Source organism: Epargyreus clarus, unplaced genomic scaffold, assembly GCF_041222505.1.
Source record: "Epargyreus clarus isolate Ecla_fem2 unplaced genomic scaffold, WU_Ecla_fem_2.2 ptg000025l, whole genome shotgun sequence".
Taxonomy (NCBI): domain Eukaryota; kingdom Metazoa; phylum Arthropoda; class Insecta; order Lepidoptera; family Hesperiidae; genus Epargyreus; species Epargyreus clarus.
This window is the reverse complement of record NW_027332232.1, coordinates 2,036,081-2,060,309: the sequence shown is the minus strand read 5'-3', so window position 1 is coordinate 2,060,309 and position 24,229 is coordinate 2,036,081. Positions and strand designations below refer to the sequence as shown.

At 42.8% G+C, this 24,229-nt stretch overlaps 2 protein-coding genes and 1 long non-coding RNA gene across 4 annotated transcripts in view; 1 reads left to right on the top strand and 2 right to left on the bottom strand.

Annotated features, from left to right (window-relative positions):
* LOC140752776 (dipeptidyl peptidase 9) overlaps positions 1 to 16,097 on the top strand; it is a 31,807-nt gene extending 15,710 nt beyond the window's left edge. The window contains exons 11-19 of the mRNA XM_073087126.1: positions 847 to 996; positions 2,473 to 2,629; positions 3,453 to 3,542; positions 4,721 to 4,902; positions 5,355 to 5,498; positions 6,019 to 6,097; positions 6,736 to 6,928; positions 11,659 to 11,770; positions 12,334 to 16,097. Coding sequence (XP_072943227.1) covers positions 847 to 996; positions 2,473 to 2,629; positions 3,453 to 3,542; positions 4,721 to 4,902; positions 5,355 to 5,498; positions 6,019 to 6,097; positions 6,736 to 6,928; positions 11,659 to 11,770; positions 12,334 to 12,426 — 1,200 coding nt within the window. The 3' untranslated portion in view covers positions 12,427 to 16,097. The remainder of the gene's footprint in view (positions 1 to 846; positions 997 to 2,472; positions 2,630 to 3,452; positions 3,543 to 4,720; positions 4,903 to 5,354; positions 5,499 to 6,018; positions 6,098 to 6,735; positions 6,929 to 11,658; positions 11,771 to 12,333) is intronic.
* The window catches only part of LOC140752778 (unextended protein), a 118,935-nt gene that overhangs the window by 70,062 nt on the left and 24,644 nt on the right, over positions 1 to 24,229 (bottom strand). The gene's annotated exons all lie outside the window — the stretch shown is intronic.
* LOC140752847 (uncharacterized) lies at positions 16,839 to 21,624 on the bottom strand. 2 transcript variants are annotated; one of them, XR_012103475.1, is made up of 3 exons: positions 21,319 to 21,624; positions 19,438 to 19,530; positions 16,839 to 18,131 (listed from the first exon to the last, which is right to left on the bottom strand). It is a non-coding gene; the product is annotated as an uncharacterized LOC140752847 (long non-coding RNA). The 2 variants fall into 2 exon arrangements; XR_012103476.1 differs by lacking the exon at positions 21,319 to 21,624 and adding an exon at positions 19,616 to 19,659.

The following is a 24,229-nucleotide window of genomic DNA, read 5'->3' as shown; positions in this document are numbered from 1 at the left end:
TTTCGTCTTATTTTATCTTAAATGGAACCCCCTTGTTCAAAGAAACTATTCTGATCGACAAACTATGTAAAAAAATCAAAAAATGATTTTAATATTACTTTCATTTTGATGCATGAGAAAAATCATTAGTCAAAACACTAATAGATCTTATTGAATTCCGAGTATAAAATTCCGCCATTTTAATTTTTAAGAACAACAATCAACATTTCGTCTTATTTTATCTTAAATGGAATCCCCTGTTCAAAGAAACTATTCTGATCGACAAATTATGTAAAAAAATAAAAAAATAATTTTAATATAACTTTCATTTTGACGCATGAGAAAAATCAGTACCAATAATGGGCATTCTCCTTTTAAATTTACCGTTTTTTTTTTTATTAAAATGGAGGTACTCACCGTGATACCTGATTGTCTCACGTATCGGAAATAGACAGCGATTTGTATTAATACGGCACCATTAGCAAACATGCGGACAGCCGTCCGATCGACATCATGCCATGGGGCTAAGTGACAATCAGGGCCAAGACGCAGTCTACCTGCTCATGGCATTCGCTGAGTTTGTCCCCATTCACGTTTGTTGCAGCACATAGCATGTTATAATAAACTCATTTATTGTGCAATAAAAAAAGTAGTTTAGTTGTGTATTGTATCTTTTTAATCTTAATTGTTTTTTTAAGGATTCTATTCTAAATTGATTGTCTTATTTATTATTAACTAGTTTTATAACCGTGCAGTTTGTTTATTTATTTTGTCTATTTGTAATTGTACTGTGTGTTGCAATATTCCTGAATAAAGTATTTTCTTTCTTTCTTTCTTTCTTCCAAATCGTGTTTGTTTCGTTCCCAGGTGGACAAAAACAACGGGTTAGTATACTTCACCGGTCTCCGCGAGACCCCGTTAGAGCGGCAGCTGTACGTAGCTCCCCTACCGCCGCGGACCGCCGCCGTCGCGTTGCTCACCGCGCCCGGACACTCGCACACAGTACACATGGACGAGGTTAGTTTTTAAGCTATTGCCATAGATTAATAAAGATTACTCGTTCCTAAATAGAAAATGTAACCAGTGTTGACAATTGAAATTGTCGCTGTCATCTATAGTCGTGTTGAAAATTTAAAAAAAATGTAGTTTTTTAGAGCATTTATGAATGAAACGATATTTCTCTGCAATTTTTTCGATCTGGGGTTGATTTGAGATGTCCATGGGCGGCAGTAGCCACTTACCATCAAGTGGACTGCATGCTCGTCTGCTACTCTTATAATATAAAAAAAAAACGCACATAAGAAATATACAGGGTGAATTTTTAAAACGGGCCTTCAGGGCCAAATCGGAAATTATAAAGATTAGCGAAAAATGCTGAAAGGAGTTACGAGGCCGATTTTGATAAAAACTAAAACTGCATCATTACTTTTTTAAAATAACTTTTTCCCTAGCCGGGAATCGAACGAGTACATTTTGAAAAAAAAATGCACCCTCTATATTATTCCACTATCTGATAGTGTTGCTTATAAGGATCAAAATCTGGGAAGTAATGATAAATTACAAACTAAAAGAAAAGCCTCAATTTTAAGAAAATACATATTTTTTCATATTAATTTGGCAGTTAAGTTCCCGCCATTCATCAATTTAAACATTTCGTGTATTAACATTTTTTTTGGCTCAATGTTTCTAATCATTCGAAATGGACGTTTTGTTTCACAATAATTTATATTTTTATGTCTGACTTACGAGTAGCTAAGGTTATTTTTAGGACCATTAAAATAGATTTACTTGCTATGGGCGGAGTATCGTTTAATACAGATGTAAAGTTGACAATTTGCGAGAATTACTTTTTAGAGTCAAATCTGAGTGATTAATAAAAAAGAGATATAGAAAATCATATTTAACGTTGAAACGAAGTTGTAATCAACAAACAATAAGAATTTACTATTTAATCAGTTATTTATTTTCATTAAAAAATCAATCCTAAAAACGGCGGTAACTTATTTGCCAAACTATTACTTTCCCATACTAAGCCGTATGTCATAGTCATAACATCGAATTATTAGTTGATTAACCAACAAATTCTTCAATGGTATGACTTATGTCTGTTTCTAAGGAATTATACATAAATCATTTGTTATGTATAATCCTTAAGGATTAGTATGCCAATGTATGGAAAAATACGTATTTTCTTCAAAATTTTCCTTTTCCTTTAATTTGTCACATAACATTACTTCCCAGAATTTGATCCTTATAAGCGACACTATCAGATAGTGGAATAATATAGAGGTGTAATTTTTTTCAAAATGAACTCGTTCGATTCCCGGCTAAGGAAAAAAATATTTTAAAAAACTAATGATGCAGTTTTAGTTTTTATCAAAATCGGCCTCGTAACTCCTTTCAGCATTTTTCGTTAATCCTTATAGTTTCGGATTTGGCCCTGAAGGCCCGTTTTAAAAATTCACCCTGTATATATAAAGATTTTGTCAACAGGATTGCACAATAGCAGTGATAACGTCGTCGAACATAAGCAGCGTGCCGCGGACGCGGGTGTACCGGGTGCAGGTGACGTCATCGGGCGACGTTCCCGGGGGGATGCCTAACGTCACGCTCGTACCGCTCGGTGTTATCACCGAGAGGTGTTCGCTGGGTGAGTTTCTGTTGTTGTTCTGTCAACTGTAGTTCCTCAAATGCCCCCACATCGGGGCACAACTCTCCCCATGACTATGGACCTTTAGGATGTAACTATTCGTTTATCCCCCCTTTGATTTAGCTGAAGGTGGTAGAACACTTTGTGGTTCGACTCCGGCGGCACCACCGCCACACCTATTTCTGTTATAACAGCAGTGTTAGGCGCTGCTGTGTTCCGGTTTGAAGGGTGTGGTAAGGGAGACATACTTGTCTGAGGCGTTCCAGCTTAGTCCTGAGGTAGCGGCGCATCTGTGGCCGGCCTCAGGTAGGAATATCTAATCCTATCTGGTGTTGATTACAGATGTCCATGGGCGGCAGTAGCCACTTACCATCAGGTGGACTGCATGCTCGTCTGCTACTCTTACATTATAAAAAAAAGCCTCCCCCTTGACAGCCAAAAAATAAAAATGTCCTCATACTTTTGTATATAATTAATTAACAAGCAGAGCTTTGTATAAAAAAACCTAGGAAAAGGAGGTTCTGTATTCAACTGTTACGTATGTATGTATGTATGTATGTATGTATGTATGTATGTATGTATGTGTATATTTTTCATGTATTATTTGGTGTACAATAAAGCATTTTTGTATTGTATTGTATTGTATTGTATGTATGTATGTATGTATGTATGTATGTATGTATGTATGTATGTATGTATGTATGTTTATGCATGTATGTAAATTTGTATGTCTTCAATTTTTTTCAACAGCTACCGATCTAATTTGGTTGGACTCTCGGATCATTCGTTAATTTCACCTGTAAATTTTGAACCATTATTTCAGATTTAAAAGAGAGCAGATTGTTCAATGGATCGCAGGAGTGTAGATCTGGGGATGGTGATGATGACGGTGACACTTCGATGTTTATCAGAGGTGAGATTTTATAATATATATTTTGATGTGAAACATCTATAGCCGCACGTAAAACCGATTTCTGGCGTGGCGACGCATATATAGGTATATATATACAGTCCATATGCAGTAGTGTGTACGGTGTGGCGACGCGTCGCCATGCGCAATCGAATTCAATAAATAGTCATCGTTATCTGGAAAAAAATCGTAATATTTTATTTTATCATTATGACATATTTAGTTCCTATCACAATATGTTCTTTTCTGCATATTACTTTTACAAAATAATGTCGATGTTTCACATCTGCCAGGCGTCCCGTGACGGCTCACATTTTTTTTTTATTATATTAAGAATCTATTTTTAGACCCTAATCTTTCTTGACTCCCTACTCTCCTCATCTTACCCCTTGACCCCCTAACCCCTCGGCCTCCTATTTCCCTCTTGACGACTGTTCCTCTTTGGGAAATGAATTTTAAGAAATCTTTTTTCGTACTCATTTAGGTTATATGAAGAGCTTGTGTTAAAAATTTCACGCTTCTAGAAATCTAGATTATCATGGTTTAAAGGTTATATTATATCAGACAGTCAGTGTCTCCACGCTGATTGACATTGACTGGATTTTTATACTATTCTATACAGAGAAAATTATCATTGTCAACAGCTTCATCAGGACATACATCCACGTGAATTACACCTTATCACGATTATGAATTAAAAAATATTTATTTATTTATTTATTGCAAAATACACACACAGCTTACAACAAAATATAAGGATTATGTGATGCCCTGAGAGGGCGTCGCAAAATACTAGAGGTAGCAGCATTAATTTACATTAGGTTACATTTCCATGATACATAGCACAACATGCAATTACTGTTCATTTTTAAAATTAATTATACATGTCAAAGATTCGTCATTCTACTGAGTTGTCAAGTGCATTAATTAATATCTATATATATATATATATATTTCTTATGTGCGTGTGTATGTCACTGAACTCCTCCTAAACGGCTGGACTGATTTTGATTAAATTTGTTGTGTGTGTTCAAGGGGACTTGAGAATGGTTTAGATTCACAATTTAGTCCGTGGGAAAAGGTTTTTTTTAATTAATTTTTATTTCGTAAGTAGTGTCTGTCTGTCATGTCTAAATTTTAATGATCTAATATATCTATCTAAATTACTAATAATATTTCAGAGCGATCCCTCCTCGCGTCAGTACCGACAGCTCAGATATACGAGACGCGTCTGTCGTGCGGCCTCGTGGCCTACTGCACGTTGTGGCGGGCCGCGGTGACGCCCGGCTGTCCTGTCCGGAGGCCCACCGTGCTGCACGTGTACGGTGGACCTGAAGTCCAGACTGTGACCAACTCGTATAAGGTTCGTGGTGTAAATTGTTTGAAAAATCCCTAATGGTGACAGTTGACCTCGATGTCTTAGCGGCTGTGGTAAGTGCTTTGGTAACTGAATAAATCTGCGTATTTTAAAAGTTTCAACTCCTGTGTAGTAAAGAGTTCCTTTGAAAATTTGAAAAATGAAGCTACCTAATAAGTTAATAAGTGTAGATGTGATGTAGCTAGTGGTATGAAGTAATAAAATTAAAATTAAAACAAAAATCTACAAGCTGAGAGCTGTCCTCGTTGACTTCGAGGCTGTGGTAATTGCTTGGAGATTAAAATAATATTAGGCACTTCATGTTTGTCTGCCTTTATGAAATGAGGAGTTCCTTGCTTTTTCATATATCTGTCACATAAAATTCCCATTTAAGCGCCTAGAAATATTGAGCAAGTTCTTCAGTTATATAAGCAATGAATCTCTTCTATCGTATACAGGGTATCCGTCAACTCCGCATGTATATGCTAGCGGCGCGCGGTTTCAACGTTGTCGCTGTGGACTCTAGGGGTTCGAAGCACAGGGGGCGGGCGTGGGAGGCTGCGATCAAGAGTAAGATGGGACAGATTGAGCTGGACGATCAGGTGAGGGTGGAAAGGTTGCTGTTTGATAACGGATTGAATTTAAAAAATGGGTCTTTTTGAAATAGGAAGCTAGCATGCAATCTATGTGATGGTAAGTGGCTACGGCCAATGGACATCTGTAGTCAATCCCAGATGAGATTAGGAGTCCTATCTGAGGTTGGTCATGCGTTCCTATCCCTTGAGGACCAAGTTAGAACGCCTCAGAAAAGTATGTCTTCCTTACCATACCATTCAAAGCGGAATATATTAGAAACTAGTTGACCCGGCAAACTTTGTACCGCTTTAAAATTTATTTATCAAAAATATTTCATATCAAATATAGCCTACGTTACTCGTGGATAATGTAGCTTTCGAATGGTGAAAGAATTTTTAAAATCCGTTCAGTAGTTTTTGAGCCTATTCATTACAACCAAACAAACAAACAAACAAAGTTTTCCTCTTTATAATATTAGTGTAGATGTTTGTTTTTTAAATTTTATGATTACGCACGTTTAATGCATATAAATGTATATTGTTTCAGGTAGAAGTATTGCAATGGCTCGCTAAAGAAACCGGTTGCATAGACATGGAGAGAGTCGCCATACACGGCTGGAGTTATGGTAAGTTATGTTTTTCTTATCTTTTTTGTTTCATTTCTGTAATTTTTTTTAAAATTTTTGTTTCGATTTTGTACCTTTTTTTAGCTTTTCAATTCTGTATTTTAGCTAGAATCACTTCGATTTATTTCTATTTTCTCTTTCTTTTTTATTTTATTTTTTACAATTTTTCTTTTTGCCCCAAAAACATTGTTGATCTCTCTTTCTCGTGTCTCTTTTTTTCTTTCGTATTCACTACTTTTTGCACGTTATCAATCGTCTCTAAAACTTTAATTTTTTGTCGTCTCGTGTCTCTCTTTTTTCTTTTCTATTAACCATTTTTTGGAAGTTATCAATAGTCTCTGGCACTATACAGATTTTTTCAAAATTTTCCTTTTTCTTTAATTTGTCACATAACATTACTTACCAGAATTTGATCCTTATAAGCAACGCTACTAGATAGAGGGAATAATATAGAGGTGTATTTTTTTTTTCAAAATGGACTCATACGTTTTCCGGCTAGGGATAAAAGATATTTTTAAGAAACTAATGATGCAGTTTTAGTTTTTATCAAAATCGACCTCGTATCTCCTTTCAGAATTTTTCGGATTTGGCCCTGAAGGCCTATTTGAAAAATTCACCCTGTATATCCTTGTTCACAGGTGGCTACCTATCGCTGCTGGGCCTCGCGACCCGGCCGAACATCTTCAAGGTGTGCGTGGCTGGCGCGCCGGTGACCTGCTGGCGGCTGTACGACACCGCCTACACCGAGCGCTACATGGGGCTGCCGGCGCGCGCGGCGCACGCCTACACGCGCGCCTCCGTGCTCAAGCACGCGCCGTACTTCCCGGACAGGTGGGGGCGGGGGGTCGGGGGGTCGGGGGGCTGTACGACACCGCCTACACCGAGCGCTACATGGGGCTGCCGGCGCGCGCGGCGCACGCCTACACGCGCGCCTCCGTGCTCAAGCACGCGCCGTACTTCCCGGACAGGTGGGGGCGGGGGGTCGGGGGGTCGGGGGGCTGTACGACACCGCCTACACCGAGCGCTACATGGGGCTGCCGGCGCGCGCGGCGCACGCCTACACGCGCGCCTCCGTGCTCAAGCACGCGCCGTACTTCCCGGACAGGTGGGGGCGGGGGGTCGGGGGGTCGGGGGGCTGTACGACACCGCCTACACCGAGCGCTACATGGGGCTGCCGGCGCGCGCGGCGCACGCCTACACGCGCGCCTCCGTGCTCAAGCACGCGCCGTACTTCCCGGACAGGTGGGGGCGGGGGGTCGGGGGGTCGGGGGGCTGTACGACACCGCCTACACCGAGCGCTACATGGGGCTGCCGGCGCGCGCGGCGCACGCCTACACGCGCGCCTCCGTGCTCAAGCACGCGCCGTACTTCCCGGACAGGTGGGGGCGGGGGGTCGGGGGGTCGGGGGGCTGTACGACACCGCCTACACCGAGCGCTACATGGGGCTGCCGGCGCGCGCGGCGCACGCCTACACGCGCGCCTCCGTGCTCAAGCACGCGCCGTACTTCCCGGACAGGTGGGGGCGGGGGGTCGGGGGGTCGGGGGGCTGTACGACACCGCCTACACCGAGCGCTACATGGGGCTGCCGGCGCGCGCGGCGCACGCCTACACGCGCGCCTCCGTGCTCAAGCACGCGCCGTACTTCCCGGACAGGTGGGGGCGGGGGGTCGGGGGGTCGGGGGGCTGTACGACACCGCCTACACCGAGCGCTACATGGGGCTGCCGGCGCGCGCGGCGCACGCCTACACGCGCGCCTCCGTGCTCAAGCACGCGCCGTACTTCCCGGACAGGTGGGGGCGGGGGGTCGGGGGGTCGGGGGGCTGTACGACACCGCCTACACCGAGCGCTACATGGGGCTGCCGGCGCGCGCGGCGCACGCCTACACGCGCGCCTCCGTGCTCAAGCACGCGCCGTACTTCCCGGACAGGTGGGGGCGGGGGGTCGGGGGGTCGGGGGGCTGTACGACACCGCCTACACCGAGCGCTACATGGGGCTGCCGGCGCGCGCGGCGCACGCCTACACGCGCGCCTCCGTGCTCAAGCACGCGCCGTACTTCCCGGACAGGTGGGGGCGGGGGGTCGGGGGGTCGGGGGGCTGTACGACACCGCCTACACCGAGCGCTACATGGGGCTGCCGGCGCGCGCGGCGCACGCCTACACGCGCGCCTCCGTGCTCAAGCACGCGCCGTACTTCCCGGACAGGTGGGGGCGGGGGGTCGGGGGGTCGGGGGGCTGTACGACACCGCCTACACCGAGCGCTACATGGGGCTGCCGGCGCGCGCGGCGCACGCCTACACGCGCGCCTCCGTGCTCAAGCACGCGCCGTACTTCCCGGACAGGTGGGGGCGGGGGGTCGGGGGGTCGGGGGGCTGTACGACACCGCCTACACCGAGCGCTACATGGGGCTGCCGGCGCGCGCGGCGCACGCCTACACGCGCGCCTCCGTGCTCAAGCACGCGCCGTACTTCCCGGACAGGTGGGGGCGGGGGGTCGGGGGGTCGGGGGGCTGTACGACACCGCCTACACCGAGCGCTACATGGGGCTGCCGGCGCGCGCGGCGCACGCCTACACGCGCGCCTCCGTGCTCAAGCACGCGCCGTACTTCCCGGACAGGTGGGGGCGGGGGGTCGGGGGGTCGGGGGGCTGTACGACACCGCCTACACCGAGCGCTACATGGGGCTGCCGGCGCGCGCGGCGCACGCCTACACGCGCGCCTCCGTGCTCAAGCACGCGCCGTACTTCCCGGACAGGTGGGGGCGGGGGGTCGGGGGGTCGGGGGGCTGTACGACACCGCCTACACCGAGCGCTACATGGGGCTGCCGGCGCGCGCGGCGCACGCCTACACGCGCGCCTCCGTGCTCAAGCACGCGCCGTACTTCCCGGACAGGTGGGGGCGGGGGGTCGGGGGGTCGGGGGGCTGTACGACACCGCCTACACCGAGCGCTACATGGGGCTGCCGGCGCGCGCGGCGCACGCCTACACGCGCGCCTCCGTGCTCAAGCACGCGCCGTACTTCCCGGACAGGTGGGGGCGGGGGGTCGGGGGGTCGGGGGGCTGTACGACACCGCCTACACCGAGCGCTACATGGGGCTGCCGGCGCGCGCGGCGCACGCCTACACGCGCGCCTCCGTGCTCAAGCACGCGCCGTACTTCCCGGACAGGTGGGGGCGGGGGGTCGGGGGGTCGGGGGGCTGTACGACACCGCCTACACCGAGCGCTACATGGGGCTGCCGGCGCGCGCGGCGCACGCCTACACGCGCGCCTCCGTGCTCAAGCACGCGCCGTACTTCCCGGACAGGTGGGGGCGGGGGGTCGGGGGGTCGGGGGGCTGTACGACACCGCCTACACCGAGCGCTACATGGGGCTGCCGGCGCGCGCGGCGCACGCCTACACGCGCGCCTCCGTGCTCAAGCACGCGCCGTACTTCCCGGACAGGTGGGGGCGGGGGGTCGGGGGGTCGGGGGGCTGTACGACACCGCCTACACCGAGCGCTACATGGGGCTGCCGGCGCGCGCGGCGCACGCCTACACGCGCGCCTCCGTGCTCAAGCACGCGCCGTACTTCCCGGACAGGTGGGGGCGGGGGGTCGGGGGGTCGGGGGGCTGTACGACACCGCCTACACCGAGCGCTACATGGGGCTGCCGGCGCGCGCGGCGCACGCCTACACGCGCGCCTCCGTGCTCAAGCACGCGCCGTACTTCCCGGACAGGTGGGGGCGGGGGGTCGGGGGGTCGGGGGGCTGTACGACACCGCCTACACCGAGCGCTACATGGGGCTGCCGGCGCGCGCGGCGCACGCCTACACGCGCGCCTCCGTGCTCAAGCACGCGCCGTACTTCCCGGACAGGTGGGGGCGGGGGGTCGGGGGGTCGGGGGGCTGTACGACACCGCCTACACCGAGCGCTACATGGGGCTGCCGGCGCGCGCGGCGCACGCCTACACGCGCGCCTCCGTGCTCAAGCACGCGCCGTACTTCCCGGACAGGTGGGGGCGGGGGGTCGGGGGGTCGGGGGGCTGTACGACACCGCCTACACCGAGCGCTACATGGGGCTGCCGGCGCGCGCGGCGCACGCCTACACGCGCGCCTCCGTGCTCAAGCACGCGCCGTACTTCCCGGACAGGTGGGGGCGGGGGGTCGGGGGGTCGGGGGGCTGTACGACACCGCCTACACCGAGCGCTACATGGGGCTGCCGGCGCGCGCGGCGCACGCCTACACGCGCGCCTCCGTGCTCAAGCACGCGCCGTACTTCCCGGACAGGTGGGGGCGGGGGGTCGGGGGGTCGGGGGGCTGTACGACACCGCCTACACCGAGCGCTACATGGGGCTGCCGGCGCGCGCGGCGCACGCCTACACGCGCGCCTCCGTGCTCAAGCACGCGCCGTACTTCCCGGACAGGTGGGGGCGGGGGGTCGGGGGGTCGGGGGGCTGTACGACACCGCCTACACCGAGCGCTACATGGGGCTGCCGGCGCGCGCGGCGCACGCCTACACGCGCGCCTCCGTGCTCAAGCACGCGCCGTACTTCCCGGACAGGTGGGGGCGGGGGGTCGGGGGGTCGGGGGGCTGTACGACACCGCCTACACCGAGCGCTACATGGGGCTGCCGGCGCGCGCGGCGCACGCCTACACGCGCGCCTCCGTGCTCAAGCACGCGCCGTACTTCCCGGACAGGTGGGGGCGGGGGGTCGGGGGGTCGGGGGGCTGTACGACACCGCCTACACCGAGCGCTACATGGGGCTGCCGGCGCGCGCGGCGCACGCCTACACGCGCGCCTCCGTGCTCAAGCACGCGCCGTACTTCCCGGACAGGTGGGGGCGGGGGGTCGGGGGGTCGGGGGGCTGTACGACACCGCCTACACCGAGCGCTACATGGGGCACTGGTGGAATTCAGTGACGCGGGAGGACAGTCGCGGGGTGACAAATGACGGGTGGCGCGTGATGCGTAACGGGTGAGGGATGCCGTGTGGTGAGCGAGGGGTGACGTGTGTCGGGTGAGGGGTGACGCGCGGCGTTGCTGCTAAGTATAATATGTTCCGTTGCGAACCAACACTTTAATTTTAATAGTTAACAACCGCTTGACGAGATGGTCGTGATTGGAGGATTTTTTTATATAATACAGGAGTAGCAGACGAGCATGCAGTCCACCTGATGGTAAGTGGCTACTACCACCCATGGACTACTGTAATCAACTCCAGGTAAAGTTAAGTATTCCTACCTGAGGGCAGCCACAGATGCGCCGCTACCCCTGAGGACTAAGCTGGAACGCCTCGGAAAAGTCTGTCTCCCTTACCACACCCTTCAAACCGGAACACAGCAGCGCCTGACACTGCTGTTATTAGGCAGAGGTATGGCGGTGGTGCCGCCGGAGTCGAACCACAAAGGGTTCTACCACCCTTATCTTATTGTAGGATAAATGACGGGTGACGAATTATCTATGGTCTAAAGTTTTTCTTACTTCGAAAGGAGAGCCGTTCCCAGCAGTGGGACAGTAATGGATTGACGTCTCAGAATCATATAACACTACACATCAGTGATAAGCATTATTATAACTAACATTTTTAAACAGGGAAGGCCGACTTCTTATAATCCACGGGCTGGCGGATGAGAACGTCCACTTCTGTCATACCGCGGCTTTGCTCGCGGAGCTCGTGCGACTCGGGAAGCCACATCGTGTTCAAGTGAGTACTAATATCTAATGGGCTGTCCAATAATCATGTGAGGCTTTAAATTGGGTCCGTAAAAAAATCACGAAATATCACAAGGGAGGAGGAGGGTAAAGTAATATATCACGTGTACCTATTTTTTCGGCAAGCGCGCGATACTCAACCGAAAAGCGGCGTTATAAAATGTTCAAATGATATATTAATACAATATTGACTCAATATTGATCCAATATTTTCGCAATCTAGAACTCTATATATACGCACCATTTACCCTGTATTCAATATGTTCCTAACTTTCACTTATTATGGACCCTACACTGAATCATTACTGAAACAATACTGACCCAAAATTCCTAATTGATCCAACTGACTCTCAATCAATATTGACCCAATACTGACAACATACTGATCCAATACTGGCTCACAATTCCTGATTGACCTACCTAACCTTCCCTCAATATTGACCCAATACTGACAAAAATACTGACAATAATATTCAGCCAAAATTCCTGATTGATGTACGTAACTTTCATTCAATATTGACCCAATACTGATGTAATACTGACCCATGTTTCCAGGTATACCCCGGCGAGAGGCACTCGCTCCGCGCGATGCACGCGGCCAAACACTACGAGGCGACGCTCATACACTTCTTGCACGAGAACCTCTGAGACCGGACGTGACGTCACCGGGGACTGATGGTATTGATCAGTGTATTGACGGACGCAGGGGTGGCAGGACAATGGATTTTGTAATGGAAGTAACGTGTGACTTGTTGGTCGATTGGTTGGGCGATTGGTTGATCGATTGGTCGGTCTGTTGATCGGTAAATAGATTGCAATTGATTGATTTATTAGAGATTTCTCATTTGACAAGGTTTAATAAGGAGAAATTATTAAATGTCGATGTTTCGTACAGACATTAAATAGCTAAACATTGTCAAATTTCAATCTATGGTAGCCAAGAATCGATAGATTGATTATTAATAACGGGCACAAGTCGAAACAGGCGATGGTCGATTAATTGATCGATCCATTGATAACCGATCGATCGATTGAGATTGATTAAAGATTAGACGACGATCTTGATTGAAATCGACAACCATATGATCGAGGTATAGATTTGTCTGTTGGGCGATAGATTGATCAGGAGATTGGTTAATGACTGAGGATTGGTCGATTGATATTAATTGATTGAAGAATCCAACTTTTTGTAATGAATTTTTGTATTTTTTAACGCAGGCTACATATTTATTTGGGTAATAACTTATTTCGTATGAGGCAATAAATCATAAAGTTAAAAAAATATATGAATAAAACATAATTGAATTATTTTCAGATTTAAAAAAAGAACTTAATAAAAAGAAGGAACGAAAAAGATGTTTCGGTCAAAGTTTCGGTCTCGGCCAGAAATCGGTCGAACCTTTCGGCCCGACTGAAATATGTAGCGAAATGTCTTTTTTTCTATATTTGATTTTTTCTTGGATATTCGGCCGAAAAAGTCAAAGTTTCGATTTCGATCAACCTTCAGCACAACCAAAACATTGACCAAAACCTCTTTTTTTCTATATTTGATTTTTGATCGATATTCGGTCGAAACGGTCAAAGTTTCGGATTCGGCCGGATATCGGCCGAATCTTTTGTTAAAAACAGAAACATTTCGGACATTTTCGGTTGCGTTCGGCTTTAAAGATGGCGCTAGTAATTTCGCAATTTCACACATGAAATTTTGAAGTCGGTTAAAAATACAAAAATTCACTCATAATTCCTACTAATACGGCCTTATTAAAATTATGGGCCATACTGTCCCATGCTGTCCCAATCCACAACCTATAAATGTGCAATTTCTTAAAAATCATTAAAAAAAATGCATTTTTGACTTATATGTTCCCCGGTGATCGAAGACCGCGTTGACCACGCTGCCCCAGTATTGGATGTGAACGGGGTCATTCTATTACGTTGTAATAACAGCAGTGTTAGGCGCTGCTGTGTTCCGGTTTGAAGGGTGTGGTAAGGGAGACAGACTTTTCCGAGGCGTTCCAGCTTAGTCCTCAGGGGTAGCGGCACATCTGTGGCCGACCTCAGGTAGGAATATCTAATTCTATCTGGGGTTGACTACAGATGTCCATGGGCGGCAGTAGCCACTTACCATCAGGTGGACTGCATGCTCGTCTGCTACTCCTGTGTTATAAAAAGGAGTTGTATACATTCAGTATTTTTTGGCAAAATGATCTTTTTTGAATAAGACAATTTCCAATATAAATAATTCTTTATAAATTGTATCTAAATAGAAAAATCTAAAATAAAATAGTACTGATAGTAATTTTTTTTTATTTTTAGTCTCAACCATTTTCATTTTTCGTTTTCATTGGTAACTTCAGTGATTTTAGTAAAAAAATAAAATTCAAAATTCAAGATTTTTTTTGAATTCCAACCCATGGTCTAACTGTTTTAATAAATACAAAAATATTTTATGGTTATAAAAATCATTCAATAATTTAAGTCATTTTCATTATTCTCCTGTTTTTCAACCGTAAGAGGGTAATGTTATTCGAGCCTATGTATGTATGTATGTATGTATGTATGTATGTATGTATGTGCGTATGTATGTATGTATGTATGTATGTGCGTATGTATGTATGTATGTATGTATGTATGTATGTATGTATGTATGTATGTATGTATGTATGTATGTGCGTATGTATGTATGTATGTATGTATGTGCGTATGTATGTATGTATGTATGTATGTATGTATGTATGTATGTATGTATGTATGTATGTATGTATGTATGTATGTATGTCTCATTGTTTGTCACGCTGCAGCACAAACGGCTTGACGGATTAACATATGAGGTGTAATTGGATTCGTCTAAATTGTGGGAGATTTTTAAGCAGTTGGTTTTTTTTTAATAATTCTTGTTAAACTATTATGACGTCACGATTTACCATTTTCCCTTATCACACTGCCACCCCATCCTACCCTTAAACGTAAAGAATGGCCTCAATCAAAATGCAAAACTCAATTAAAATTATAATAATTGTAAATACACCTAATATTATGTTAAATGTTAAATCAACGAAATAATGAATTGAGAGAGATGTGTTTGTCTCGCTCGCACGTAACAGTATTGACGGTGGCGCCGCCTAGCGGTTGTAGTTTAAGATGTTTCTCAAAGTTTAAATGCCTGTAGAAAGAAGAGTTACTCAAACTTCAGTAGATATGAAGCCCTATAGAATGTGGTAAGAGACACACTTCTCGAAGGCGTTCCAACTTAGTCCTCAGGGGTAGCATCTATGGCAGATTTCAGGTAGGATTAACCTTATCTGGGGTTGATTATAGATGTCCATGGGCGACAGATGTCACTTAATTTCTGCCTAATGACATATGTCTGCCTAATAATCGCCCAATTACATTGTACCCTTAGTACAAGTTTTAACGTTTGCTCGAAAACGTTCAACGTTTACGTATTCGCGCATACAGCGCCCCCGTGGACCGTATTGGAACTAAAATTCCGCAGTATAAGTTTCAAGAACGGAGCTCTAACGCCATTGATAAGTAAAGATTACTCACTCCTTACAAGAAAATGTACCCAGTTTTGAGAATTGAAATAGTTGCGTAAAAAAGTGTTGCCACGTCTCCGTGCTAAAATGTCCCTAAAATATTTGAAATAATTATTTATTTATTATGTAAATGACGCAGTATTACTTATTTATTCGTAAATTTTCTCTAAAAATGTTTTTATTTGTCAAGAATTCAAAAAAAGAACTTACTAATAAGCCGTTTGTGGCTTCATTCAATTTCAAGGCGGCGAAGTATCTTTACTAATCTATGTATAACGCTATCAAAATTAAATTAAAAATGCAAAATTCTATTTATATTTGTAAAATTAAGTGTCGTTACAATTGACTACTCAGTTTTTTTAAACTCAATGCAAAATTTTAGTTCCGATACGGTCCACGGGGGCGCTGTATGAACGAACACGTAAACGTTGAACGTTTTCGAGCAAACGTAAAAACTTGTACTAAGGATGTAATGAACCACAGATATGATTAGTCTTACTTGAGTTCGGCCACAGCACCGCTACCCCTGAGGACTAAGCTGGAACGCCTCGGAAAAGTATGTCTTCCTTACCACACTTCAAACCGGAACACAGCAGCGTTACACTGCTGTTATAACACACAGATGTGGCTTGTACCTTTGACAGTGCGAGCGAGACAGAACCATTCGTTGTTTCACTCACGAAGCCGCTAGTCTGTTTCTTTGTAAGGCTTTACTGCGGCTGAGGACTTATTGTATTTTGCTTGTTAAATAGTGCTTTGTATAAAAATATTTGATAATTATATACCTTGTTTTATTTATGCTCTCCTGGTACTTCTTAATCTAAATCTAAATATATATAACTCAAAGGTGACTGACTGACATAGTGATCTATCAACGCACAGCCCAAACCACTGGACGGATCGGGCTGAAATTTGGCATGCAGGTAGATGTTATTTCGTAGATGTTATTTCGGTAGATGTTGTCTCATGGCGAAAAGGGATACCAGTCTGACGCGCAAGTTCCAGGTTCGATCCCCGGCCAGACAGATGTAATGATGTGTGGAGACAGGTTGCAACGCGCGAACACGCCAAATTTTATTTTGATACTAGCTGACCCGGTAAACATTGCCATATAAATACCACTTACTACTTAGGGGGAAGGAAAATATATAGTAGCTGATTCTCAGACCTACTGAATATGCATATAACATTTGGTGAAAATCGGTAAAGCCGTTTCGGAGGAGTATGGTAACTAACATTGTGACACGAGAATTTTATATATAAGATTTAAATAGAATACGACATTAATTAAATACACCGTCGCCTATGGACATTTGCAACACCAGAGGAGTCGCCAATACATCGCCGGATTTGAAGGAGAGATTCTTGCACCCCTCTTGAAGAGCCCCATGTCATAGTGCTCAGGGAATACCTCAGGAGGAAGTTCATTCCACATTTTGTTATGTTAGCATTTATACCACTCGGTCGCTCGGTCGGATTTTATTCTATTTCTAATAATATAACAAAGAGAAAACATTTTTACCAAATTTTAATAACTTTATTTTCTAAAAAAGTACAAAAAATGTAATATAAGTAAATAAAAGGAAAAAATGGGCTAAGTGTTAGTTCACCTCTCACACAGCGGATTCCGTACCACCAAATTATAAGTATTATTTTATGTGGTTCAATAAAGAAAGCGAAAAGCAAAAAAATTGATGTTTGACATATTGCAACATTTTTTTTCAAGCTTATTTTTAGTACCTATTTGTTATAATGATCACCATATATCTCTATCTATTACGGTGCAGGCGATAGAGCTCAGTAACAGACAGACAGCGGAGGCTTCGTAATAGGGCTCCATTGTTAACCTTTGAGTCCAGGGGGTTACTACCATCTCTTATTACATTATTTTAATCATACATTGATGTAAAGGCACAGACGGCATGTGTGAATCAGACGTCCGAGCAGCCCAGACGCAGGGGGCAAACTGAAAATCAGAGCCACGACGCAGTTTACCTGCACGTGGCACATGCTGAGTTTGTCCCTGTTCGTAGTCGTTGCAACACATATTATTGTAATAATTGATTGTACGTTTTTATTGTCCTTTTGTTGTTTTTATTGTATTTTTTATTTATTTGTTTTTCTTTTGTTTTATGTTATTTTTATTTTATTTTTTTGTCCCTCTACATTATAGTATTTCATTTGTGTTGCAATTATCCGAATAAATGTTTCTTTCTTTCTTTCTTTCTTTCTTTCTTTCTTTCATATTTCGTACCACGACCTCGTTAAAGTAAGATTGTTTTTATAATATTACAATATCAGTTTTGTATTATGTCTGTCGAAATTATTCATTCTTTTTTTGCAGGAAATGGAACGTTTAAGCAAAATATGACAATTTCAGTTGGTTTTATACAATGGTTAAGCGAAAAATGAATAAGGGTTTAAATTTGTTGAACTGTGTATGACGGAACACAGTCAAGGCCGTGGTGCGAAAGAGATGACACTAGTTTCGATGTCTCGTGTCCTCTTCGATAAGAAATAGACAAATTACTCATTCTTTTACATCACTCGGCAGGAATAAAATAAAATTGTTTTAAGGAGATCGTGGTACGAAAAAAAATGTTGATGCAATATTGAAATAAAACTTTCCTGAAGTATTATGGTTTATAAAAGATGGTGGTAGGTCCCCAGAATCCTAATCTTCATCTGATTCATCTGATAAATCTTCATGAGACTCATCTGATGAATCTTCGTGAGACTCATCTGATGAATCATATTCACTACTAACATCACTCTCTTCATCTCTCTCATTTTTCTTATTCATGATACCTAACTCTGTAATAAATGACAAAGATTAACTGCCGAAGAATCGATCAACTAATTTATAGGAGTAGCGAAAGAGCAGTCCACCTGATGTAAGTAGCTACTGCCATGGACATCTGTAATCAACCCCAGATAAGATGCCCTACCTGAGATTGGTCACACATGCGTTGCTGCTTCTGAAGGTTAAGATGACTCGGATAAGTATGCCTCCCTTATCACTCGTCAAACCAGAACAGCAGCGCTAACACTGCTGTCATAACAGAAATAGGTGTGGCGGTGGTGCCGCCGGAGTCGAACCATGGGTTCTAACACCATCAAAACTATATTTATGTTCATGATTCTTCTGAGTAAATAAAGTTTTGCAAGAAAGCCAAATTGTTATTCAAATTTAATTATTATGGACGTATTCTAGTATGTACATTAAATAAGAAAAAAGTATTTTTTTTATAATATAAGAGTAGCAGACGAGCATGCAGTCCACCTGAAGGTAAGTGGCTACCGCCGCCCATTGACATCTGTATCCAACCCCAGATAGGATTAAATATTCCTACTTGAGGTCGGCCACAGATGCGCCGCTACCCTTGAGGACTAAGCTGGAACGCCTCGGAAAAGTCTGTCTTCCTTACCACACCCTTCAAACCGGAACACAGCAGCGCCTAACACTGCTGTTATTAGGTAGAAATAGGTGTGGCGGTGGTGCCGCCGGAGTCGAACCACAAAGGGTTCTAACACCTTCACAATTTGAAAACTTTCAAAATGTATTTTGAAATTGAAAAAATAGATTACCGTTTGGTCTTGTGGTAAAGTCCTTCATACTTTTCTCTGTGTGTGTCAGGGGCGCCTCTGTCAATGATAATGTTGTCAGGTTCTCAAAATTACCTAAGAAGTGGAAAAAGTATATATTTTATGTTGATTATGCTTTAGAGCTGAGAATTAAGTTTTGCAAAGAAACCAAATGTCTTTACTATTTTTTTTTATTTTTTCTTCTTTCCCTGAATTGAAGATTAATAATTAAATCTATTATTTTAAAAGGAATAAATAATTTTAATCGCTGAGGACCAAAATTGTTTGTTCTTCTGATCTTTTAATAAAAAAACAAATGAATAAATCGAACAATATCCATTTAAATCATTTTTTTAAATAAATTAACGAAAATATATTTTTATTCAAAAATAAATGTTTAATTAAATTAAGTGTATATTAAACATTATTAAAAAAACGAACAAAGAATTATGGTCATTTATTCTAATAGATGAAATAAGGAAAATGTATTTTGAAATCATTACTTATCTATCTTTGAAATAAAAAAATAGATTACCGCTTGGTCTTGTGGTAAAGTCCGACAAACTGTTCTGTGTGTTTGTCAGGGGCGCCTCTGTCAATGACAATGTTGACAGGTTCTCAAAATTACCTAAGAATTGGGAAAACTATATGTTTTATGTTGATTATGCTTTCAAGCTGAGAATAAAGTTTTGCAAAGAATCCAAATTCTTTACCATTATTTATTTATTTTTTCTTCTTTCTCTGAATTAAAGATTAAAAATTAACGGTCTTATTCATAAAAAGTTATAGCACACTTATAGCGTTGCTATAGTACGATTGTCAAAAAGTGTTATTCATAAACGCATTTTAGGCACTAAACCGTTCTATAAGCCTTCTATAACTTATAGAGGCCAGAACCCTACTATAACAGTGCTATAAGACAAAGATGGAGGACTGTCATCAGCTGATAAGTGATTACTAACCTAATTTGACAATATGTTTTGAATAAATTTTAAATGGCAATGTCCGTTTTGTATATAAACTTGAAATAATTTATTTAAATATCCGATAAATAACATTATTATATCACTATTTCAAATTACAATGCAAATTTTACAAAGCTTAGATATTATTAATAATCTAGAAAACCGTCCACTTCGAAGAACATTGCACCAAAGAGTGATCCGTTTTCTTTAAACGACGAAGACTTTCGGAAGCGTTATCGCTTTAATAAATCGACACTAAATTTTATAATTGATCTCGTACGTAATGATCGTAAATTAGATCGCGGAGATCCTGGTACACCTTCTGAAATACAATGTTTACTGCCATAAGATATTGCGAATGTTTACAAAACGAAACTTAACAAAACATTTATATCCAACCAATTTTCACTCCTTTATCTTTTAACAACTTTTGCTTAATATCCTATTATAACAAATAAAATATTTTTAAATTCGCGGTATTTACAAATACAATGACACTGACATGTTATTTAGTTTTATTGACAACGCATTGGCAAGAATGCCAAGACAGAATATTTTTTTAGTACGAAATAATGTAATTTAATGTTTATCTATGGATATTTGTCAATTTGTTCGCCGAACTTCACTATAATGGCAACATTTTCATTTATAGTTGACTTTAGCGACACATTAGTTATAGAAGGTTTATGGAACGTTTATGAATAAGCAATTTTATAGAACGTTTTATAAGCTTATCGAACACTTTAACTAATGAGTGCTTAAAACCTTCTATAAGCATTTTTTTATGAATAAGACCGTAAATGTATTGTTTGAAATGGAATAAATAATTTTAATCGCTGAGGACCAAAATAAAAATAATATGAAGGCTCGACTTGGCGGAGGCACTGCCGTGCCTCCAGATAAAACAATATCCAGATTTTAATATATTTTCGACTTGTAAGTCACAAAAATATTATTTTTTTGTTCAAAAATAATTGTTTTATTTAATTAAATTAATATTAAACAGTACTAAAACAAACAAACAATCAGGAATATATTCTAGATGAAATCTATACTAACATTATAAAGAGGAAAACTTTGTTTGTTTGTTTGATTGTAATGAATAGGCTCAAAAACTACTGGACCGATTTTAAAAGCTACATTATCCACGAGTAACTTAGGCTATATTTTATATGAAATATATTTGAGGTGGTACGACGTTTGCCGGGTCAGCTAGTAATAAATAAAGAAAGCTTTCACAGCCCCACACTAGGGTTCCCTGTATCGTAGGTGCCATGGACACACTAAGACAACACAAAAACCTAGTCCCAAAACAGATATATTCATCATTCAGATATCTGTCGGGCCGGGGATCAAACCGCAACCCTTTGTGCGTCAAATCGGTATCGTAACCATTCCGCCGCGCGGGTTGTCAAATAAGATAAATGTATTTAAAAAAAAATATAGAGTACCGTTTGGTCTCGTGGTAAAGTCCGACAAACTTTTCTGTGTGTTTGTCAGGGGCGCCTCTGTCAATGACAATGTTGACAGGTTGTCAGAACCACCTAAGAAGTGAAAAATTGACGATTTTATTCAACGGTTTGTAACAAGAGCTATGATAACCTGGTGGTTAAGAAACTTGGCTTCTTGATCGAGGTATCTGAGGTTCAAATGGCACGAACCTCTGATTTTTCAATGTTTATTTATTTTATTTATTTATTTTTGTACACCTTAAACTAAGGGTTACAAAGGGTAAACTTAATGCCTAATGGCATTCTCTGCCAGTAGATGGCGATAGCATGTGGTAGGCATAAACATAAGCAGTAATGATAAAATATCAAGAAATACAGCTATGGAATAAACATACAATATCTACATATAATAATTATAAATAATATATAATAAAAATATAATATATACAAATAAATATATACAACACAGTGAATTAAGGAAAGTTGAAAGACTCCAGTATTGGAGGACATACGTAAGTAATGCTCCCGAACCATTCTCTTGAAGGTGTTCCTACAAGTGGCTTTCCTAATGTTTTCGGGCAGGGCGTTCCAAAGTAGTATCGCCTGTACTGTGAAGGAATACTGGAAAAAACCACTGTTATGCGGTGGAATATTGACTTTAAGAATTCTGGACGAACGTAGTCCACTGCCGTGAAACGAACAGTGAAACTGAAAATTTTCCTTAAGATACGGAGGAGAAGCTGGATCATGTAAAATAGAATACAGAACCAGGAGAATTCTAGAGTTACGCCTTTGACGAATAGTTAGCCATTTAAGCTGACGTCTATATTTAGAGATATGATCATACTTACGTAGGTTGAAAATAAATCGGATACAATTATTAAGAAGGCGCTCTAGCTTATCAAGAAATTCATCCGTCAGGTCTGGATAACACACATCCGCGTAATCAATAACAGGCAGAACGAGACTGTGAATTAGCGCAACTATTTATGTAGTTATGTATTATCACTTGCTTAAACGGTGAAGGCACATCGTAAGGAAACCTGCACACCTTAGATTTATAAAAAAATCTCAAAGGTGTGAAGTCTACCATTACGCACTTGTCCAGTGAGGTGGACTATGGCATCTGTGACTATGGCCTAATCCTTCTCATTCTGAGAGGAGAGCCGTGCCCAGCAGTGGGAAATTAATAGGCTGATGATTCTTTTTGGAATCATACAATCGTCATTTTATCCCCATTACCACATTCAAAATTTTTGTAAGAGAAAAAATTAGGACTGTCATCTGTCAAATGAACTTTTTCGCGGTAAATTAGCTTGTTAGTAAGGTAGGTAAGGTTAGTAAAACATTAATGGAATTGTTATTTCTGTATTTTTATTCAGATATACATATAATTTTCATGTATTTTACAGAGAAATTAAAAGTAGATAGATATTATTATTTATTGACTGTTTTATTAGTTCACTTCGAGTTGGCTGCTACCTCTCTCCGCAAGTAATTATTATAAAATAGCCTTATTTTTAATTACAATCCTTCATAACCTTTGTGAGTTACTCTAAAGAATTTCCCGAAGCAACAATAGAAACTATTTAGACTTGTAAGATAAAAACTTAGTAACTCACAAAATTTTTTGTGTCTCGTTTTTTTTAAATATTATTTAGCCTCTACTGTAATAGATAAGGGCATAGATTAGTAAAGATTACTCACTCCAACAAGAAAATGTACCCAGTTTTGAGAAATGAAATAGTTGCGTACTTAAGTTTTGCCACGTCTCCGTGCTAAAATGTCCCTAAAATATTTGAAATAATTATTTATTTATTACGCAAATTACGCAGTATTAGTTATTTATTCGTAAATTTTCTCTAAATATGTTTTTATTTGTCAAGAATTCAAAAAAATAACTAAAATAAGCCGTTTGTGGTTTCATTCAATTTCAAGGCGGCGAAGTATCTTTACTAATCTATGGATAAGGTTATAAAATATATTACCACAGAAAAAAATGTGAGCCGTCACGGGATGCCTGGCAGATGTGAAACATCGACATTATTTTGTAAAAGTAATATGCAGAAGAGAACATATTGTGATAGGAACTAAATATGTCATAATGATAAAATAAAATATGACGATTTTTTTCCAGATAACGATGACTATTTATTGAATAAACATTTATTTTCATTAAATACAAAAATTTACGAATTTATTTCAAATCGTGACTACTTAATTATCGCACAGTCGATTGCGAATGGCGACGCGTCGCCACACCGTACACACTACTGCATATAGACTGTATATATATACCATCGTATAGCGTGGCGCTATGGCATTCGTCGCCACGCCAGAAATCGGTTTTACGTGCGGCTATAGATGTTTCACATCAAAAACCTGTGTATCTAATGTACAATGATTGCAGTATAACAATACAGTATTGATATTTGTCGACAACAGTATTTAGCGACATGTAACGGCGACAGCCAACTCGAAGTATACGCATAGTAAGTAACTCTAAGCGGTATAAAAAAGCCCGCGCAGAACTGCTAGTCCGCTCTGAATATATAAACGAATCGCGTCGCAGCAAATTGTAGATATTAGCGGGACGAAGACAGCGGCTCCCCGGCACCCCCCGCTGCTCTCGCCCGCGGGCATTAGCGTCAGTGTTGCCAGATGCATTATAATTACAGTAGATTTACTGTAATTTTACTATATTTATTGTATAATCTATTACAATTTTACAGTGTATTCAATTGACTAAAAACAGTGTATTTGACTTAATGATTCACTGTATTTTCTTGCCGATGTACATACTGTAATTTTTTCATCAGTACACTGTAGTATTACAAATCTGACCTGGCAACACTGCATAGCGCGGTTAGTGTGCCCTTACGTTGCTACGGAGTATATGCTTGTAGTTGTG